A 17,815-nucleotide genomic window follows, 5' to 3' on the forward strand; every position below is an offset into this window, starting at 1 on the left:
TGCGTCGAGCGGATATCATCAAAACCGAAGCTGACTTGATTGCATGAATTAAACTGTTGCATTGCAGTAAACGCACGGAGTGAACCAGCGAACTGAGCTCTGTCGTGGGGTTTGACCACAAGTGGCATGGTTGTTCAAGTACGATATGATGTCCAGAGAAGCACTGATGGATTGGGAGAGACGTCGGGATCAAGGGCGAGGTTGTGCAGGTAATTTGTCCACCACAGACTCAGCAACTTGAGTGGAATCAATTGACAGGGCCCGCGAAGCACTGAGTGCAGGCTTCTTCGGGACCCACTCAGTCGTTGAGCTCCGCGCCAACCTGAGAACAGTCAACATCTGGTTGTGGAGTCTCTGAAACGCAGGCTCACTGCACAGTTCGCGGCTCGCCGCTTGAAATCTGAGCGCTGCTGACCGGGCAACACACTGCAGCCGCCTCGACACTGACCTTTCTTCCAAGCCGGGCATTTTGCCTCCGTCGGATCCCCTTTGCTGAGTGCTTCCGCATGACAGCGCCTCCTGCCTCATAGTGTAAGCAAAAGCCGGTCGCACGCACCACCAAAATTCCCTCGGGGGGCTCCGCAGAGGCCCCTGAGCCCAGTCCATCCCGTAATTATTGTATCTTCTAATTTGAGACAGCTCGCATTTTTATAGGGTGGCAGGTGGCACCACGAGGCACGAGCGAGCAACCGTGTCTGCGCTCGCACGGGGTCGCCATTTCGTCGCTCCCTCCCTCCCGCTCGTCGCGAAATCTGTCCTCTGCCGCGCGCCCAATCCATCATTTTACTTGTGCTGGCTGTGACCCACCTCACAAGCTAGAAAGCGACCTGTGGCCCCTGCAGGTCATTGATTGGCTCCCGGAATTCGGGGGAAGCTCCAGCTCCAGACCTGAGCTCGAACGCGCCTTTGCTTGCAGCCCGAAAAGGGGTGTTGGACGCCAACACCTTGCCTGAACCCGGAGAAGATCGCCCTCGCCCACTCTTCCAAACAATTCGAGGGACATCGTCGCGACTCTCCACGATAACGTTGATCCTTACGTTTCCACCGAACACACACCTACATAAAAAAACTACCTTCGAAACTTCTGGGCGCTTTGCTCCAGAATCGCAGCTATGAGCGCGGTTAAAAACCTCCGAGCCATGTTTGAGCAAAAGGGGGAGACGAGCCCCCCAGACAGAGGCAGGTCGCCAGGTATTCCACCCGGTAAGGCATTTTGCCTTCCCGCCCTGCTTCCGGTGTAGCGGCGCCCGCTCTGCGCGTGCACGCCCGCAGCGATTCAAGAGTCGCTATCCCGCAGTAGCTAATGCCAGCTTCTAGGATCCGAGTCACCCAGGCCCCTCTCCAAGGTCCGAACGAGCTTCATCGCGATCGAGAAGGACGGTAGGATAGGCCTTCAGCGCGACGGAAGCCTTCAGCGCGACGGAAGCCTTCAGCGCGACGGAAGCCAGGACTCGATCTCTGCGCTCCGGAAGGTTAGTGGCGAGAGCAACGTGACGACGCCCACCGCCGGGACCGAGAAATCGAATCCCTTCGATAACTTGACCAAGTCGCCTGCCAAGACCGGCCTCCAGACCCAGCCCATTCCCGAGTCCCCGCGAGCTGATATTGGAAGTAAAGATGCAGCTGTGCCTGGTCAGGACGCGCAGGATGCCAAGCGAGCCGCTCCATCCGGCTCTGCCGCACAGTCGACGGCGCCAGCAGCGGATGGAGCCGCGGACAAAGAATCGTCTGGCGACGCAAAGTCAACACAGGGCGAGGCGGGAAAGACAAGCGGGACAGCGAAGAAGGCAGAGCCAAAGGTGACCGCTGGGAAGGAGGCCGACAAGCCCGCCGCGCGCACAACGAAGTCTGCACCAAAGCCGCTCCTGGCGCCTTCAGCGAGCAAGTCCGCAGGGAAGCCAGAGAAGTCACCCACGGTGCACAAGGCTCCGAAGAGCCCTGCCCCAGCGTCAGCCCACCCCCCTGCTGTTAAAAAGACGCCCGAAAAGAAGGCACAGCCGCCGGAAACGCCGGCCACGCCTCATACTACCGCTGCCTCCTCGAAACCCGCAGGCCCATCGTCCAGCAAGAAGCCGCAGCCGCTTCAGTCGTCCCCGGCAAGCACCGGGTTCGTCAAACCGAAACCCAAGTCTCCCACGCGTCCTGTCAAGCTTCCCCCAGGCTTAACCACGCACACCGCCTCGTCCGGCTCCAAGATCAACGCCCCGCGTCAGTCCCTGTCCCGCGCTAGCGAAACCCGCGCTAGCGGCACCTCCCTCCCCGGCGATTCCCACGGGCGCCCTGCCAGCCGAGCCAGCGCCTCGACCGCCGGCGGTGCCGCCCCCAAGCCGGCCCCGGTGAAGGCCCTGAAGAGGCAAAGCTCTACCATTAGCCGGCCTCGGCCGAGCCTGGGACCGCCGCCGAAGCAGCCCGCCAAGGATCACCCGCCGACCAAGCGGGAGAAGGAGATCGACCAGGGGTTCCTCGCCCGCATGATGCGGCCCACCCAGGCGTCGGCGTCCAAGGCGACGGAGAAGGTGGTGCTGACGAGCCCGCCCCGGAAACCCGCGGCAGCGACGAAGAAGGCGGCTGCGGCGTCAAATCCTGCCAGGACAGCAGCTTCTAAGCCGACGGCGACTGCTACTGCTGCCTCTACGGCGAAGGCCCGGACCTCGACTGCGAAGGACGGCATCTCCGCGGACGCCGAGCGCGCCGCCGCGGCTAAGAACGCCGTCAAGACGACCAAAGCGGCTGAGGGCGAGGCCAGCTTGCCCGAGGAAGGCGACCGGAAGAGCGCCGCTGAGGTGGCGCCGAGTGCGGAGCAGAGCGAGACCGTCGAGCAGGCGGTTGCTGCTGCCGACCACGCCGAGGACCACGCTGTGTTGCCTCCGGCCGAGGAAGCGGCTGCTGTTGCTGTTGAGGAGCCATCTGCGGAGGAGTCCAAGCCAGAATCAGTCCCCCCCCCGGTGGAGGAATCGGTTACTGATGGCCAGGATGGTACGGCAGAGGTTGACGAAGGAGGGCAGAAAGAGACCGAGGCCGCCGCTGCCGAGGCGGCTGCCGAGGCCGAGACAGCAGCGGCGGAAGAGAAGGGTGACGCAGCTGAGCCTACCGTTGCGTAGGCGACATAGTTTCGGATTCTTGACGGCCGCCAGCGGCAGGCTGCATTTCATCGATTCTTGTATTCTCCTTTTTAATCCCGCCTCCACTTTCAGAAGAGTTGGCATAGCGTTTGTTGGAGGATTTTGTATTTCATGATACCTGGTGGGAAAAAGGCGGGCTTTGTAAGCGGGGAGTTGGCGATGGAGCATGTAGGGTAGACTAGCTGTCACCACCAGGCGTCCTGTGCGTTTAAGGAATGCAATTCTGCCTTTTGACAAGAAGATACAGCTGAATGCGCGGTACATATGATACATTTTCATGCCGGACATGAAGGCGCCTGATTTTTCCGTGGGGTCCCAGTGACCATTCTGCGTTTGTCGTAGCACGGTCTTCCCGTCCCCTCTTTGCCTGCCTGTCCGCCTGCCCCGGATCGTACAGCCCGCTCCGTCGACAACACCGCTCAATCAGAACAAACCCCATCCAAGCCCCGCTCATGATGAAACCCGACATAGCGCGATCCCGCCAACCCTCCTGGCCAGCGCCTCCTGCAGCTCCAACACGCCGCGGTCCGTGCTCAGAAACATCAGCTCCCCGAGCTTCATCGGCTTGAGCATGCCGACGGGGAAGCCGCGAGCGAGCACTTGCAGCTCGTGCAGCCTGACGCCCACGAGCCGGCTCGGCTTGGACACGGGCTTCACGTCCTTCAGCACCGGCTCGTTGTCCCAGTACTTGAGCCCGATCCAGAGGCGGCGCGTGGCCACGTTGGCGTGCGTCACGGGCTCCTCCTCGGCCGCGGACAGCAGCGCCTCGGGCGCCGGCGGCCGCGGCCCGCCCCGCGTCACCGACGAGATCAGCCCCGCGCGCTGCAGCGCCAGCGCCAGCCGCAGGTTGTACTTGTTGTTCGGCAGCGAGGTCAGGCCGAGGCGCGCCCGCGAGGCGTTCTGCAGGTGGATGGCCGCGTTGATGAGGCCGTTGATGCCCATTTTTTTCGGGGTAAAGGGGGAGGGAGAGTTCAGAGCTGAGAAGGGTTGGGAATCGAGGGATCGGAGGGTCGGTGGAGATGAGGCTACGGCCTGGGAAGCGGAGATGTTGGCGTCCCCTTCGAGGGGGGCAAGAGGGAGGAAATTGTCGAGCGGCTTCCGGGGCGGAGGGATTATTGCTCGCTGGGGTGGTGGCTGGGTTAGCTTAGAGAGGGCATCGAGAATGCGATGGGACGACTTACTGGACGCAGCAAGAGATTCGCGCGACAGGACTTGGTGCCGCTGCCCGTGGGTGTGCCGTCGTCGCCCTTGAGCCAGACACGGCTTCAAAGTCGATTCGGCTCCTTCCGTCGCCAAGACGCGAATTTTCGGCCTGGCAGGACAGGCACGCTGCAAGGGTTACTGCGCAGTAATCGAGCTTTGGAGAGAGTCCGTGCGTCGCTTTAGTTACAGTGACTTCCGTATGAACACACCAACTGCAAGAAGGTCCATACCCCGCCAGACCCTCCCCAGGTCACCCAGCTTCGTCCGAATTCCATTGGCCAGGGGACATCCCACATTTAAGCGCCCAGCAGCGCACCTCCTCCATTCCACCCCCAACTCTCCATGTCGCACGCGGCTGCGGCCGCTCAGATGCAGTATCGGTTCGAGGGGCCAGACGAGGGTAGGATCTGCATATGCTTGGGACAGCTGATTTGATGACGAGTGTGCCGTTGACTGCGCGGGGCACGCCCAATGGAAGCCCCGAGTGAAGGTGCATGCATGCAGCGACTGGAGGCCCAGCAGCTCCCTACACTAACCGTCACACAAGAACACATATACGCTCGGGAGTCCCCTCGGCGATTTTCTGGCTTGCATTCTCCCCTCGTGATCATTGTGATTCCTGATTCCTGTTGAAGCTGAGGAAAACTCAGGAGGCCCAGCGTTGCTAGGTTCGCCTCTTTCTCTGGACTCCCTGGGGCAAGTCGTCCACCAGCGTTTCCACCTCCCGCAGCCTGTAGAGCACGGGCGCAAAGATGGCCGCCCGGCCGGGTGAGGAGAATGTAGCCACGCTGTGAGTGCCGTCCGCGCGTGCTCCGGACCCGAAGATAGAGGTGGGTCTGACAGCGCGTCTGAAGCTACGGAGACATCCATTATTTCTACGGCCCGCCGACGGACAACCCGCCTCACCACCGCTTCGACAAGGGCTCGTACGTCTACCTGTTCGAAGATGCGAATAAAGGACGCGCGCGCCTCGAGATTGCGAACCACCCGGGGACGGACGCCCAGGACGCGTTCGATGGCTGTAAGCACTGCCTTGCTCCGAGAGGAAGCGAGTGGGCTGACGGGAGACGATGATGCCGCCAGACCTCGACAAGGTCCGCCTCCGGTACTCGTACAAGCACACCTGCTTGGTGAGCCTTACCGTCGGCGAGGTCGAAGGCCACGACGAGTGGCATCTGCCGACCTACGACCCTCACAACCAGAACAAATACCACTACAAGCTCCACTCGCTCGACATCTACTTCTGGACCCCACAGGACGCCGTGCAGTTCGTCAATGGCATCAGGCGCGTCTTGCCGCCGGCGCAATGCGAGGTCCTCGACGAGCCCGGGCCGCCGCCTCGCCATTCGGCCGAGGTGAGCTCCGTCGTGCAGAAACTGGAAAAGGCCGTCATCTCCGACCCCGGCTCCGTCCAGGCGACCCCGGCTAGCATGCAGCCCAACAACGGCGCGACACCGGCCTTCGCCGGCCCTCCTGTTTCCGCCGTCGCCAGCAACGGAGACGCGTCCCCGCCTCCGCCCCCTCCCCAGTACACCACCTTCTCCTACAATCCGGCTGCGCCACCCGCCCCAGAGCAGGTCCGGCACCGCGAGAAGACACCGCCTCCCGAAGACGGCGTCGCGAACCCCCTCCAGCAGACGCTCGCGCGTGATGCCTCGACGCCCTTCTCGCCGGGCCTCCTGCCGAGCGGCATGGGCCCGCTCAGCCCCGGCGTCCCGCCGCCGAACATCCAACACCCGCCCGGCGCCCCTACCTTTCCCGGACCGCCCCAGCACAGCGTCACCTCGCCCGGTTTCGCGCCGCAGGGATTCGGCTCGCTGGGCGGGCAGGCGATGGGCGGCGTCCAACACCCCGGCGTCCCCCGCACCGGGACCATGCCGGCGCCCGGAATCGGAAGTCCGCTGGCTAGCCCCGGACTGGCGAGCCCGTACGGCGTCGGCACATTCCCCCCCGGACATGCGCCGTACACACCCGGCGTAACGCATACGCCGACGCCGCCCGCCGCTGCGGTCGGCTTGGCTTCCCCGCCGGGGCAGGCGCCGCAGCAGAACGAATATGCGGTGCACCAGCAGTTCTACATCCCCGAGAGTCAGTACAAGCCGAAGCAGGAGGTCCGGGGTAAGCTTGAGGAAAATGCGGCCAGGCTTGAGAGGGGCGTGACGGGGATGCTGAAGAAGTTTGAAAAGAAGTTTGGGTGAGCCGAGTTGTTCTTGGATATTTGACTTCAGATCATGAAGTATCCGTACTGGAATGACGGGCTCGATAAGTGTCGTTCTCGAAGTCGTGCTCATCCGGTTCGACTGTGCGCAGATAAATGGTAGAGTAGTAGATGTACGTGAGTTCAATCTCTATGAGGTACTTTTTTTTTGACCGAGTTCTTCCCGCCCAACTCCCTGTAAATGCATCCAACGACAATCGGCTCTGCCTGCAACCCAGGTGCTCTAGCCTGGGACGGGCCTCCCTCGGAATCCTGCGGATGAACGTGCCATCCAGCTCAGCATCCGAGAAACCTTGAGTTGAACAGCCTAATCTTCGCAGCTGCCCCGGAGTGTCCGGCCAGCGGTGGCTCTTAGCTTCCGCAAGGCGCGCCCAACCCAGCAACGCCGATCTTCCAGCGGCGACCAGCGCCGAGTGGTCATCGAGTCCTTCTAGCTCCCTCACCAAGCAAGCGCCTCCCGTTCCCTCCCAGCCGGCCGGTTCTCTCGCTCCCTCCGCATCCTCCCTTCCCGCTCCTGCTCGGCCTCTTCCTCGTCCCTCCTCGCCTCGCCAACCTCGTCCTTCAACACCTCCCAGTCCACCCCATACCTCGCCGCCTCGGCCCTCACAATCCCGCTCCACTTCCTCAACAGCGGATGCGCCTCCGCCACATCCGCAAACACCACCAACCCCTCCATCCCACTGCCCGCCTCCCCAAACCCACCACCACCACCACCACCACCACCAACACCACCATTACTCCCGTTAACCCCCTCCCCACTAGCCCCGCCAGCAGACGCAACAGGATACCGCCACGTGCCGTCCGCAGCCCAGTACTCGCCGGCAAACACCCCCCGAACACTCAACTCGGCCCGCGCCTCGGCAAGCAGCGCCGCGAGCCTCCGCGCCTCGGCCTCGCCCTGGCGGTAGCGCGGCCCGTCGCGGTGCGGCGACAGCGCGAGCGAGTGCAGCCCGACGGCGGCGGCCAGCCCCTCCAGCACGCCGAGCAGCTGGCCGGCGCGGGCGCCGACGGTCGCGCCCAGCCCGTAGCCCTCGTCGAAGCCGGCCTGCGCGGTGCGCGCCTTGGCCGCCGCGATGCCGTCGCGGTAGCCTGCTGTGCGGTGCGCGTGGGACAGGCGCGGGATGTCGCTTACTAGGCCTGGGGATTGGTGCGGGGGGTGGTGGTGGTGAGGGTGAGGGTGAGAGTGAGAGTGAAGCTGGGGCTGGGTCTGGGGGTAGGGGTAGGTTTGATAGGTGGCGGCGGCGTCGTCGTCAACCCAGATGTCGGATAGGGTGTCGTTTTGGTGGTCATCGTGGTGTTGCTGGGTTTGAAGGCTGTTTTCGTCTGGGGTGGGCGTGTGCGAGGTCATGGTGAGGAAAATGTCCGGGTCTCGGTCTTGAGGGTTGGCGTGGCGGAGGAGCATATTTCAAGCCGAGGCCGAGGTATTTGACGGGATTTGAATAAATAATGCACTTTTGTGGGTGTTGGTTCAGGAGTGCTGGCCAGTTGGTGAGAGTGTTGATTGCGGGTTGAAGGATTGATCAATGAGGCCGCAAGCAGTGAAAAGCTCGAACAACGGGTGACAAATCGGGCAACTCAACCCTAACCCACAACGCTCCATACCCACTTAGCGTTGAGTCTCCGTTTGCATCGAGACGCCGGTTTCGCTCAGCTTCAGATTCGACGATGGGAAGGCGAAGAAAGTGGAAGAAGAGTGGTTCGCTGCATGAAAGGACGAGGGCTCTGTGAAGGTCAATGCCAAGCCATCACCACCTCCCTTGGTGATAAATACAGGGGGCCATTTCAGGGGTTATCATCACCGCTCATCTCTTGTCCAGCCGCCACCGGAACGACACTGTGAAAATCAGCCCAGGAAAAGAAAGGCAAGGTTCCTTAATAACTTCCGTGGCAAAGGGAAAGCAGATTGAACAAGCTCGATCCCAGCATTTCTGCACCTGGCGCCGACTCCGCCGAGAGGCTGGAGTTCAGAACGAAGGCGAGGAGGCTGAGAACAAGCGGAACAACGACGGCAGTTAAGACTAGCCTCGTCCCCCCGGGCTCTTGAGCGACATGCCAGGCGCTGGCTATTCGTGGGTTCAAGCAGCCGGCGCTTTTACTCACATTCAAACGGCGGGGAGCCGAGCACTACGTCATTATCCAGCCGGTGTGAATAGCATCGCATGTTCTGTTGATTCTCATGATCGTTTCCTTAGTTCCTATGGCAACTTCGAAGTTCAGAAAAATCAGCCACCTCAACAACAAAGGCGCCCAGTGATCGGAAACGGCAAGCGGAAACCGGCATGTAGTGTAATTTCGTACCTGTACTGTACATACGTCATACATTACGGAATGGGAGGATCTGTCAAATAAGACCCACTTGCCCATTTAGGTATCCGAAACTGTCTCCAGGAGGCGGGGCGGCAGTCGACGGATGCGGCAGGGGCATTGCAGTCAGAGTTCCAATGACGAAGGTTAGTACTTCCTGGGCCTCTTCCAGGGGAGCCTTATTCAACGGTGCCAGGCTATGTCGCTGGGACAAGTGTCGGCTTGGGGGAAGGGGAGCGGGCGGCATATCCATGTGGATTTTGTTAAGCCTGCTACAGTCTCGTGTGCCTACCATGTACTCCGTAATGTGGTACGCAATATTTAGCGCGTATTCGCTGGTTATTACACTATCTTTCAGGAATTGTTTGCGGGCGCTAATCCAACTGTCTCGCAATTCCGTACTACCGCGCCTCGCTCTCTGCATCGTTGACATCGTTCATCACCAGGCCGCACTGAGAGAGGATGCAATGCGCACGCGGAGTGACGAAATTCGACTCTATAGTATCGCACACTTATTTGGCAGGCCGCATGGCCCCTCCTTGGTATCCTTCACGGGACTTGGCTGCTCTTTGCTTCCCTGTTCCTTCGATCTCCCCTCCTTCGGCGCGGCAGCAGCCGTGGCTGCCTGGGAACCTCCCTCCGTCCCGCCTTCCGACCGCGGATTAGCGACAGGACCCGCGCGTGCCTCGGTCCCTTCAGGCGGGCAGTCACGCACCGAGAGACTTCTTCACCGTGTTGTAGAACCACTCGCCCTGGATGGTCGCCAGCTCCTTCTCCTTGTCGCTGGGCTGCCGGCTGCCATCGGCGCCCGCGAACGTGCCCGCGCCCCAGGCACTGCCGCCACGCAGCTCGCTCAGGTCGGTGAGGATGCCGAACGCCTTGGCGTAGCCGAGCGGCACGTAGATGATGCCGTGGTGGGCGAGCGTGCTCATGATGGCGAGCGCCGTCGACTCCTGGCCGCCACCGGCGCTGGCGGTCGAGATGAACACGCCGGCGTACTTGCCGTAGAAGCCGCCCGTGGCCCACTGCTTGCCCGTCTTGTCCCAGAAGGCCTTCCACTGCGCGGGGAAGTTGCCATACCGCGTCGGCACGCCCAGCAGGAACCCGTCGTACTTCTCCAGCTCGCTGGGGTCCTCGAGGACGGGGATGTCAGTCGGCTTGGCGGGGGCGTGCATCTTGTCCAGCACGTCCTGGGGCAGCGTCTCGGGGACCCTGGTGTGATGATCCGCGTGATCAGCCTGTGCTCTCTGTTTCTGTCTGCGCTCGCCGTGCGACCCAAGCCGAAACAAACTGAAACCTACTGGAAGAGATCAGCAGTGCCGCCGGCCTTCTCGATACCCGCCTTCTCGGCCTCGGCAAGCTGCCGAATATGGCCGTACATCGAGTACTGCTCTTGTCAGCTACCCGTTGTCCAGGAGCTCGCTCATGACGGCTGGTGGCCAAACGCCCAGTGGCAATCGACGTGCGGCATGGGAGAAGGACCGAAATGGAGGTTGGGACCTACAAAGACGATTGCGATCTTGGGAGCCATGCTGTACAGTGGTGTGTTGTCCCTGGGAATGTGGAATTGGACGCTCAAGGCTGTTTGCGGTCGTCTAGTGCGGTTGCGTTTGGAAGATGGAATGGGACTGCTTCACTCTCCAGCGAAGAAAGAGGGGTGCCAATTGCTCTATATACAGGTGGGTGTCTTTACGAGCCGGGACCTTGGCAGCTACGGGCCGGCAAGCTCCCGCCGCGCAGATCCGTCGCCGGGCAGGCTCAACGTCGTGGCCGCACCTGCTTGCATTCGTCATGATCTAATAATCCTCGTCAAATCAATCACCAGCAGCCTGGATCTCGGCCGAGCAGGGGCCGCGCAGCGCCAGGGGGTCCGGTGGTTGAGGAATGCCCAATCCAAGTTCTAGTCCTTGTCTGCAAATGTCCCTGCAAGGACACCCGCGGCGACGAGATGCACTGTGATACCACAGCTCCACAGTCGCCGCTTTTCCGAAACATGACAGCCATGACCGCCACCGCGTGCATCCGAAGTCAGTGAAGTGTACGATGTACGTACCGCTCTAAGTCGTTCGGACGATGCCGAGCAGACGGGATGACGGTTTCCCTGGGCTTCGACAACCCCTCATACCCCACTATCCTCCGCTTCTGTGGCCAGGCTCCAGTCTATCAAATTGCTGAGTCAGGGCTTACAGCAACTGAAGCAGTTGCTCGCCGCAGAGCACGACTCGCCTCAAGTTGGCCCAAGCACTGCTCGCCATTGCTCTGGGGCGGGGGTCCCAGCCTTAGTCAACCTGACAAAGCGTCGCTGATTTGATCAGTAGTTCATGCGTCTCACGGCACGCCGCGGTCGACGACACAAGTTCTGCGCAAGGCAAAGCTGGAGCTTGCGCCAAGGGACTATCGAACGAACTCGTGTAAGTACTGACAATGCAGCGTCCTGCAGCAGTTTCGTTTCGTAACATGGTCTCGCAGCTGCATCCGGTCGCGCGGGGGACGCTTCCCTGGAGGGCCGGACGGTCAAGAAGACTACGAGACCCTCCCTCCTACCGAAGACTCGCAGATCCATTGTTCGAGGCTGCCAAACGATAGCTCGCTGACACGAGTGCTTGGTGTCTCCGCGAACATGCTGGGTCCTTGTCTCGCGTAACACTTTCGCCCATGCAAGGAAGGGCTCACTCACCGGATTCGGAGACTGGCCCTGCTGCCTGGTTCTCGGAACAAACTTCGCATCTTCCTAGGTTGAGTGGAACAAGCATGTTCCATTATCAGACACTGCTGTGTACTATCTGTCTATGGATGCCATGTCTAAGTCTTTTAGCCCAGCCTTCGCCAACCCTCAACGCCTACCCCTACATGCCGCAAGCAATGCCGATGTGTTCGATGTGTCAAAAGGTAAAAAGTACGAGAACGTCCGTTAAGCCTTCAAGCCCCCCTTCCGCCTGTACAACAGCAACCGTGACGCCAGAAAGAGCACCGTTGCCGCCAGCAGCCCGAAGGCGGCGTACAGGATGGTCCCCAGCCACTCGGGGTTGCGTTCGTCGCCCAGAATCGCCCCGGCAATCGGGGTCCCGAGCAGGATGGCGATGCCGAAGACGACGAAGCTCATGCCCATCCTCGCGCCGACGCGGCCCATGTCGGGCGCGAGGCTGACGATGACGCTCGGCGCCAGGCTGACCAGGCCGCCCGAGAAGGCGCCGTAGAGCAGCGCGTAGACGATCGACCCGGCCAAGTTGCGGATGCCCAACCAGCCGAACACGAGCACGGCGCTGGCGAACGTGCACGCGAGCATCATGTTGAGCGACCCCCAGCGGTCGGCGAGCGCGTTGGGCACGATGCGCCCGACGATGGACCCGGCGTTGAGCAGCGTCACCAGGTACGGCGCGAAGCTGTCGGACGCGACCCGGTGCGACGTGGCGTACAGCGAGATGTAGAAGAAGGTGACGTACAGCGTCAGGAAGGCGAACAGCCCGCCGGCAACGAACAAGATGAACGGCACGTCCGTCAGCGCGCTGCGGTCGATGATGCCGCGCCGCCCCTTGCCCGACGGCGGCAGGCGCGTGCGCATGAACGCGATCGGCACGACCGAGAGGCCCAGCAGGATGAAGGCGATGGCGCGCGTGGCCCAGCCGAAGCCGACGCGCGGCTCCAGCCGGCTGAAGATGATGGGGAACACGGCGCCGGCGACGGGCGAGCCCGCGCTGGACAGGCCGAGCGCCAGCGCCCGGTGCCGCGCGAAGTACTGGCCCAGGATCGCCGCCGACGGCAGGAACGTCAGCCCCATCCCGATCCCCATCGTGACCCCCTGCGCCAGCATGACCTGCCAGTAGGCCGCGCACAGCGACGTCATGAACTGGCCCAGCACGATCAGGAACAAGCCCGTCAGCAGCAGCGCGCGGAAGTAGCCCGCGTCGTACAGCGGGCCCGCGAACACGCCCACCAGGAACAGCAGCGCGCCTTGGATCGAGCCGATCCACGAGATCTGGCTCGAGCTGTGGTCGCGCAGCAGCTCCGTCTCGTAGTAGGCCTGGAACACGCCGAACGAGTTGATCACGCCCCACGTGTTGACCAGCACCGCCGCCGACCCGGCCACCTGCAGCCAGGCGGTCAGGCCGCCGTCCGGGGGCGGGTCCGGGGCCGCCGGCGGTGGCGGCGGCGGCGCGCGCTCTTCTTCGTCGGAATCGGGGGCGCCGTCTGCTGGCGTGGGCCCCGCCGCCGCGCTCGTGGTGGTGGTCTCGGGCGTCTTGTCAATGACGTCGTCGTCGTCCCGCATCCGCATCGACGCTCCGGCTTCGGTCCGGTCCGACTCGGAGTTGTAGTTGGCTTTTTCGGTGTCTTGCTCCATCGCGGCCGCTCTCGGCGCCCCGGCCTGGCTCTCTCCTCTCCGGGACGGAACCGACGGGTGAGCTCCAGGTAACGGTGGATATTCTAGGTTTCGAGAGGAGATTGATCGGATCTAATCTAGATCCGGGATCTGGAGGGGGTCTGGGGCGGGAGAGGCCGGAGGTGTGAGTCGTCAACGCTTAAGTTCTCCAGATCTCCGCTCTCTCGACGCAACCTGCGAGGGCGAACTGTTGAGCTCTTGGGGATCTGGTTGAAGGACTCCCCATTCCTGCCCGGGCCATGGTGCTTTTCTATTCTTTCCATGACTCAAGGGTTGAAAATGAGAATCTAATCAATCCCGCCGACTCGGTTCGGATATAACAAGGGTGTAAGTTCCGTACTGCTGACGTAGCATTAGTGAGGATGGGGCCCCCTCGCCGAGATGCAGTGCAGTGCATTCAAACCCCAACCCCACCACCCATGAGTGCAGCCTCGCGGTTCCCAGGGGGGGTCGGTCCCCTGGATGGCGTGCTAGACGGCTCGCGGTTCGGCTCCATGACTGTTTGTCGGAAGGGCGCGCGGATAGCGTTGCCGGCAAATCGCATTTCTAAGAATTGCGTTGTGGGTATGGCTCTGTGGGCCATTTCTCATCTACTGGGCGCCGTTCAACGGACATCTTCTTACGTGTGATATCTGGGAAGACCCTGTCGAAGGGCTGGATTCCAAATTGAAGCTTTGTCAACGGATTTGAAAGAATGGAGACGAAGGGTGGATTATCCTTTTGCCGCTCTGTTGGGAGCTCCCATGACCGGTTACAAACGGTTGGGAGCTGAGAGCGAGCCCCTATCCGCCCCACCACCAACCTCGGATACCGAAAAGGTGGGTGGGTTCTTTTTCTGTTTAGTGATACGGGAGCCCTACACGGGATTAGTGATATCAGTGATGCCGCCGCCATCAAGTGCAATACAGTTTAGCGTGGCCGGACAGCGTGGCTTCTACAAATACACGCCTGCCCTGCCCGGCTTCCGCCGGCTGACTTTGGGGCCGGACGGTGACGACGGTGTGGGGTCTGCCGGCGTTGTCGGAGCGGGCTGGGACTCTACAGTGTCTGCGGAGCTGCGTTGCTGGTGCGGCTCTTGGCAAATATTGTGATCGATCTGCAAGTGGAATACGGAATAATCCTCCGGGGGGTAGGATGATGACTCTCCGAGAGACCGCTTGGGGTCTTTCAGGGTGATGGGCTTTGAGGCCGGATGGGATCGATGCTATACATCACGCGAGTCTGGACTCCCGGCGCCGATGCCTCGTTGAACCTCGTTGCATGAACCTGGATTGTAGCGGCCTTTTGATGTGATTGACGACCAGTGGCTTAAACCTCGCTCGAGCAGAAACAAGAAGCAGTGATGGTATGTATGCATATATCGCCAACATGATCAGATCCCCAGCAACTCCAAGAGTCCGTCCACACCGCGAATTCCAGCCAGACCCAGCGCGCCCCAGGACTCCGAGACAACAAGGGCGGAACAAGGGGGGTCTCCGTATATACACAGACATGCTGCCAGCCTCAGACCTGGGTATCCATCCAACCGCTCCCCTCCCTTTCACTTCATATCCCATATCCCAAACTCAAGTTCCACTCCCAGGTCGGGGTCTCATTACTCATCATTACTCGCAAGATATCCCCAGATATCGATCAGCTAAATCTCATGGCAGCGCACTGGACGGCTCAATCACAATCTGCGGCACCTGGGACAGCCTCAGGCTGGGCAATCTGGGCACCCCGCTACGTCCGCCGTTGCCGTCGCCGTCGCCGCCTCCCTGTCCCTGAGCCTGCGCAGCCAGATCGCCCATGTGGGCGGACAGCCGGTTATTCCGCCTCTCGGCGGGGCCGGGGCCGGGGCCGGGGCCGGGATACTCCGGCGGCGGATCCGGGTAGGGGCTGGCGCGGCCGGAGACGTCCGAGTTGCGGCGCGAGTGCAGCGGCGTCACGTCGTCGAGGCTGACCTCGTCGTAGCCCGGCGGCGGCATCCCGGCGTCGCCCAGGTCGGCGTCCTCGGCGTCGATGAGCTCCGGGCTGGACCCGGCCCGCGGCGTGGTCGCCGCGCTGGGCGTCGGAATGCGCGGCGTCGTGGCGCCCGAGTTCGTCCGCGACCGCATCCGTCCCGCGCTCGCCAGGCTGTACGCCCCGCTCCCGCCCGTGGCCAGCACGCCGGGCGAATCGGGCCGGTCCTGCAGCGAGCGGGCCGCGTCGATGCTCAGCGAGGCGCTGGCGCTGCGGTCCCGCCGCTGGAACAGGCTGTCGGCGGCGATGCTGGCGGCGTCCGACAGCAGGCCGACGCGCTCGGTGCTCTCGGTGCTGTTGGCGCGGACGCGGGTGCCGTCGGCGCGGGCGATGCCGACGTCGGCGTACGAGACGCTGCTGACGGCGCGGTGGTGGCGGGTCTGGCGGATGCGCTCGTGCTCCTGGCGCAGCTCGTCGATCTCGGCCTCGTTCTGGGCGGCGCGCTCGCGGGCGCGCTGGCGCAGCTCGCGCAGCGCAACCAGGTCGTTGGCCTCGCGCGCCTCGCGCCGCTGCTGGCGCCGCTCCTCGCGCTCGGCCAGCTGCCGCCGCCGCGCCTCCCGGATCCGGTACAGCGCTTCCATCTCCTCGTCCCGCAGCGCCTCCTCCTCCTCGGCCGTCCGCATCTCCACCACCACGTCGATCCCGTCGCGCTCGCCCTCGCGCCCGAGCACGAGCTCGTTCTCGGTCGCCTTCGGCCGGTACGCGGGCAGCGTCATGACGCTGCGGATAGAGGTGTTGCGGTCGATGCCGGCACCGTCGGTCGTGGAGCCATTGGTGCCGCTGGTCTGCGCCTGGGCGTCGTTTAATGCGTCCTCGAGGTTGTCCTGGTTGGCCCGGTTGATCTGGCGGGTGAAAGGGCCGTCTTCCTCGCGCAGCGCGGGTTGATAGGCATGGGCCGAGCGGAACCGTCGGCGGTACACGTGGCGAGCAATAAACGCGAGGATGACGGCGCCGGCGATGCCAGCGAAGACGGACAAGATGATCTACGGAGTACAGGAGGTTAGCTTTGGGTCTGCCTGCCAAGAGCGGGGCTGCTGAAGCTCACTTGGACCTGGTGTGGATTGGGCTTTCCGGAGGCATCACGGCGCTGGGATATCGAGGTATCGGCCACTTGCAGCGTTGCCGGTACTGGGACTGGGACTGGGAACGGGACTGGTATGGGTATCCGGAATGGCGGAGACATTGCGGCGTCGGCGGCGAGCACGACCGGCAGGGACGAGAGGGTCAATGGGCGAATTCGAAATTATCAGCGCTATTACGAAGCGCAGGGCCTCATGGGCATTGCGCTGTTCCCCTCCAGGGGGGATTAGGGGAGGTGTTTGCTGTCCTGTGAATGTCGCTTGCGCAGTACACGGCTTCCAGGCTGCGGTGCGGTGATATCCGGGACTGAGGCCCAGACCCCAGGAGGGGTTTTCGTCAGCTCCGCGTAACGTGGGATGGTCGCACACCAACCGGCCACTCTGTCGAAAATCGAAATGGGAATCGTCGCAGATCGTCGTCGTGGGGGCAGAGGGAAGAGCAGCAGAAAATGCGGGATTGAGAAGAGACGAGAGGAGAGTTTCGTCTTTCCGCCTTCCCCCACGAGGCACTGCTAGGTTGTTCAGGTAACGTTGTACCTGAGTGTGGCCCTCCGTTGGTGCCATGCCGCCCTGGCCCCTTCGTCAACAAGCCGGTAAGGCTGGCCAGGCAGGCCACCCAGTGAAAGGCCCAGGCTCCAGCGCAGGGCATCGGGGGCCTAGTGAAGGCAGTGTAATGGGAGCCCCACAGAAGCCCCGGGCAGGGTACAAGCCAGGCTCGGCTCCTGCCTGATTTTCCTTGAATTCCGATCTTCACCACTGTCGACGCTCCACTGGCCGCGCCGTTGCGCTTACAATGAACATCCACCAGCCCCAAATAATCCGTACACCATTCTGTTTCTCTCCTTCTCGGAAGAGCGAAACTACATCGGTACCTGGGGTACTGTAGATACTCTGGCTTATCGCATGCAAACCTTGTCCGTGAGAGAGATGAGAGCCGGAAATTTCGAATGCAGGGGAAAAGGCGAACACAAGTACGACAGGATCTGGTCCAATGTCCCCATTTTGCAACAATCAGGCAAATTCCCGCTATCGTCGCAAGTCCTGCAGCCCACCGTTCAACATACCAGGTACCGTGGATAGTATGCAACCATTTGGAGCCGCCTCGAGCCAGGACAATTCGAAGCGCTCACCCAACTGGATCCAGCATATACTATGACATGGACAAGTGTACGGAAACTATGTATGTTAACGCGGCGTCGCGAGTGCCGCACTTCGCCGTCTGCAGGGGCGATATCTCAGGTACCTGATCTGCCTTCCTCCGGAGCTCCAGGTTAGGGACCGGAAGGACCTCGTGAGGACCTCGTTGCACGAGGGCCGGGGCCCATGGGGACGCACCCTCGCATGCAACCAGATGCCAACGCTCCCTTCGTCGAAAACAAAAAGCAGACTGGTGTTGTGTCCGCCTTCTGCCCCGCCAGATGCTGTACCTTGCAGCAAACAGCAGCAGCAGGTCTTTGGTAGATTTCTGAGCACGAAACATACAGAGCAGTGTACACTACGAAGTAAACTC

At 62.0% G+C, this 17,815-nt stretch overlaps 7 protein-coding genes across 7 annotated transcripts; 2 read left to right on the top strand and 5 right to left on the bottom strand.

Annotated features, from left to right (window-relative positions):
* Positions 1 to 874: 874 nt before the first annotated feature.
* Positions 875 to 3,397, top strand: THITE_2122142 (uncharacterized protein). The gene is made up of 3 exons (XM_003656826.1): positions 875 to 1,203; positions 1,318 to 1,380; positions 1,618 to 3,397. The coding sequence occupies exons 1-3, from the start codon at positions 1,140 to 1,142 to the stop codon at positions 3,099 to 3,101; spliced, it is 1,611 nt and encodes a 536-aa protein (XP_003656874.1). The 5' UTR covers positions 875 to 1,139; the 3' UTR covers positions 3,102 to 3,397.
* On the bottom strand, positions 3,398 to 4,587 carry THITE_2122146 (mitochondrial 37S ribosomal protein MRPS8). Its single transcript, XM_003656827.1, has 2 exons — positions 4,304 to 4,587; positions 3,398 to 4,244 (listed from the first exon to the last, which is right to left on the bottom strand). The coding sequence occupies exon 2, from the start codon at positions 4,062 to 4,064 to the stop codon at positions 3,573 to 3,575; it is 492 nt and encodes a 163-aa protein (XP_003656875.1). The 5' UTR covers positions 4,065 to 4,244; positions 4,304 to 4,587; the 3' UTR covers positions 3,398 to 3,572.
* Positions 4,588 to 5,077: 490 nt separating this feature from the next.
* THITE_122669 (uncharacterized protein) lies at positions 5,078 to 6,523 on the top strand (the record flags this gene model as incomplete). The annotated part of the gene is made up of 4 exons (XM_003656828.1): positions 5,078 to 5,115; positions 5,180 to 5,346; positions 5,409 to 5,680; positions 5,762 to 6,523. 4 exons carry the CDS (start codon positions 5,078 to 5,080, stop codon positions 6,521 to 6,523), a joined length of 1,239 nt encoding a protein of 412 aa, XP_003656876.1.
* Positions 6,524 to 6,799: 276 nt separating this feature from the next.
* THITE_2122150 (uncharacterized protein) lies at positions 6,800 to 8,145 on the bottom strand. The gene has a single exon (XM_003656829.1). The coding sequence runs from the start codon at positions 7,889 to 7,891 to the stop codon at positions 6,983 to 6,985; it is 909 nt and encodes a 302-aa protein (XP_003656877.1). The 5' UTR covers positions 7,892 to 8,145; the 3' UTR covers positions 6,800 to 6,982.
* A 974-nt stretch (positions 8,146 to 9,119) lies between these two features.
* Positions 9,120 to 10,829, bottom strand: THITE_2122151 (uncharacterized protein). Its single transcript, XM_003656830.1, has 4 exons — positions 10,352 to 10,829; positions 10,149 to 10,234; positions 9,563 to 10,059; positions 9,120 to 9,495 (listed from the first exon to the last, which is right to left on the bottom strand). The coding sequence occupies exons 1-4, from the start codon at positions 10,376 to 10,378 to the stop codon at positions 9,344 to 9,346; spliced, it is 762 nt and encodes a 253-aa protein (XP_003656878.1). The 5' UTR covers positions 10,379 to 10,829; the 3' UTR covers positions 9,120 to 9,343.
* Positions 10,830 to 11,495: 666 nt separating this feature from the next.
* On the bottom strand, positions 11,496 to 13,386 carry THITE_2122153 (uncharacterized protein). The gene has a single exon (XM_003656831.1). It carries the CDS (start codon positions 13,184 to 13,186, stop codon positions 11,759 to 11,761), a length of 1,428 nt encoding a protein of 475 aa, XP_003656879.1. The 5' UTR covers positions 13,187 to 13,386; the 3' UTR covers positions 11,496 to 11,758.
* Positions 13,387 to 14,615: 1,229 nt separating this feature from the next.
* Positions 14,616 to 16,525, bottom strand: THITE_2122155 (uncharacterized protein). Its single transcript, XM_003656832.1, has 2 exons — positions 16,272 to 16,525; positions 14,616 to 16,209 (listed from the first exon to the last, which is right to left on the bottom strand). Exons 1-2 carry the CDS (start codon positions 16,407 to 16,409, stop codon positions 14,869 to 14,871), a joined length of 1,479 nt encoding a protein of 492 aa, XP_003656880.1. The 5' UTR covers positions 16,410 to 16,525; the 3' UTR covers positions 14,616 to 14,868.
* Positions 16,526 to 17,815: the final 1,290 nt, after the last annotated feature.

Source organism: Thermothielavioides terrestris, chromosome 5 (assembly GCF_000226115.1).
Source record: "Thermothielavioides terrestris NRRL 8126 chromosome 5, complete sequence".
NCBI lineage: Eukaryota > Fungi > Ascomycota > Sordariomycetes > Sordariales > Chaetomiaceae > Thermothielavioides > Thermothielavioides terrestris.

What these genes read in the sequence shown, in the direction of transcription:
- THITE_2122142 (XM_003656826.1), top strand. Translation starts at nt 1,140, where the DNA reads ATGTTTGAGCAAAAGGGGGAGACGAGCCCCCCAGACAGAGGCAGGTCG. An exon ending in GTCGCCAGGTATTCCACCCG is followed by an intron (nt 1,204 to 1,317) that starts GTAAGGCATTTT and finishes GCCAGCTTCTAG; the next exon opens with GATCCGAGTCACCCAGGCCC. An exon ending in CATCGCGATCGAGAAGGACG is followed by an intron (nt 1,381 to 1,617) that starts GTAGGATAGGCC and finishes TTGGAAGTAAAG; the next exon opens with ATGCAGCTGTGCCTGGTCAG.
- THITE_2122146 (XM_003656827.1), bottom strand. Translation starts at nt 4,064, where the DNA reads ATGGGCATCAACGGCCTCATCAACGCGGCCATCCACCTGCAGAACGCC.
- THITE_2122150 (XM_003656829.1), bottom strand. Translation starts at nt 7,891, where the DNA reads ATGACCTCGCACACGCCCACCCCAGACGAAAACAGCCTTCAAACCCAG.
- THITE_2122151 (XM_003656830.1), bottom strand. Translation starts at nt 10,378, where the DNA reads ATGGCTCCCAAGATCGCAATCGTCTTT. An exon ending in GGCACTGCTGATCTCTTCCA is followed by an intron (nt 10,060 to 10,148) that starts GTAGGTTTCAGT and finishes TCATCACACCAG; the next exon opens with GGTCCCCGAGACGCTGCCCC. An exon ending in CACGGTGAAGAAGTCTCTCG is followed by an intron (nt 9,496 to 9,562) that starts GTGCGTGACTGC and finishes CGCGGTCGGAAG; the next exon opens with GCGGGACGGAGGGAGGTTCC.
- THITE_2122153 (XM_003656831.1), bottom strand. Translation starts at nt 13,186, where the DNA reads ATGGAGCAAGACACCGAAAAAGCCAACTACAACTCCGAGTCGGACCGG.
- THITE_2122155 (XM_003656832.1), bottom strand. Translation starts at nt 16,409, where the DNA reads ATGTCTCCGCCATTCCGGATACCCATACCAGTCCCGTTCCCAGTCCCA. An exon ending in CCAATCCACACCAGGTCCAA is followed by an intron (nt 16,210 to 16,271) that starts GTGAGCTTCAGC and finishes TGTACTCCGTAG; the next exon opens with ATCATCTTGTCCGTCTTCGC.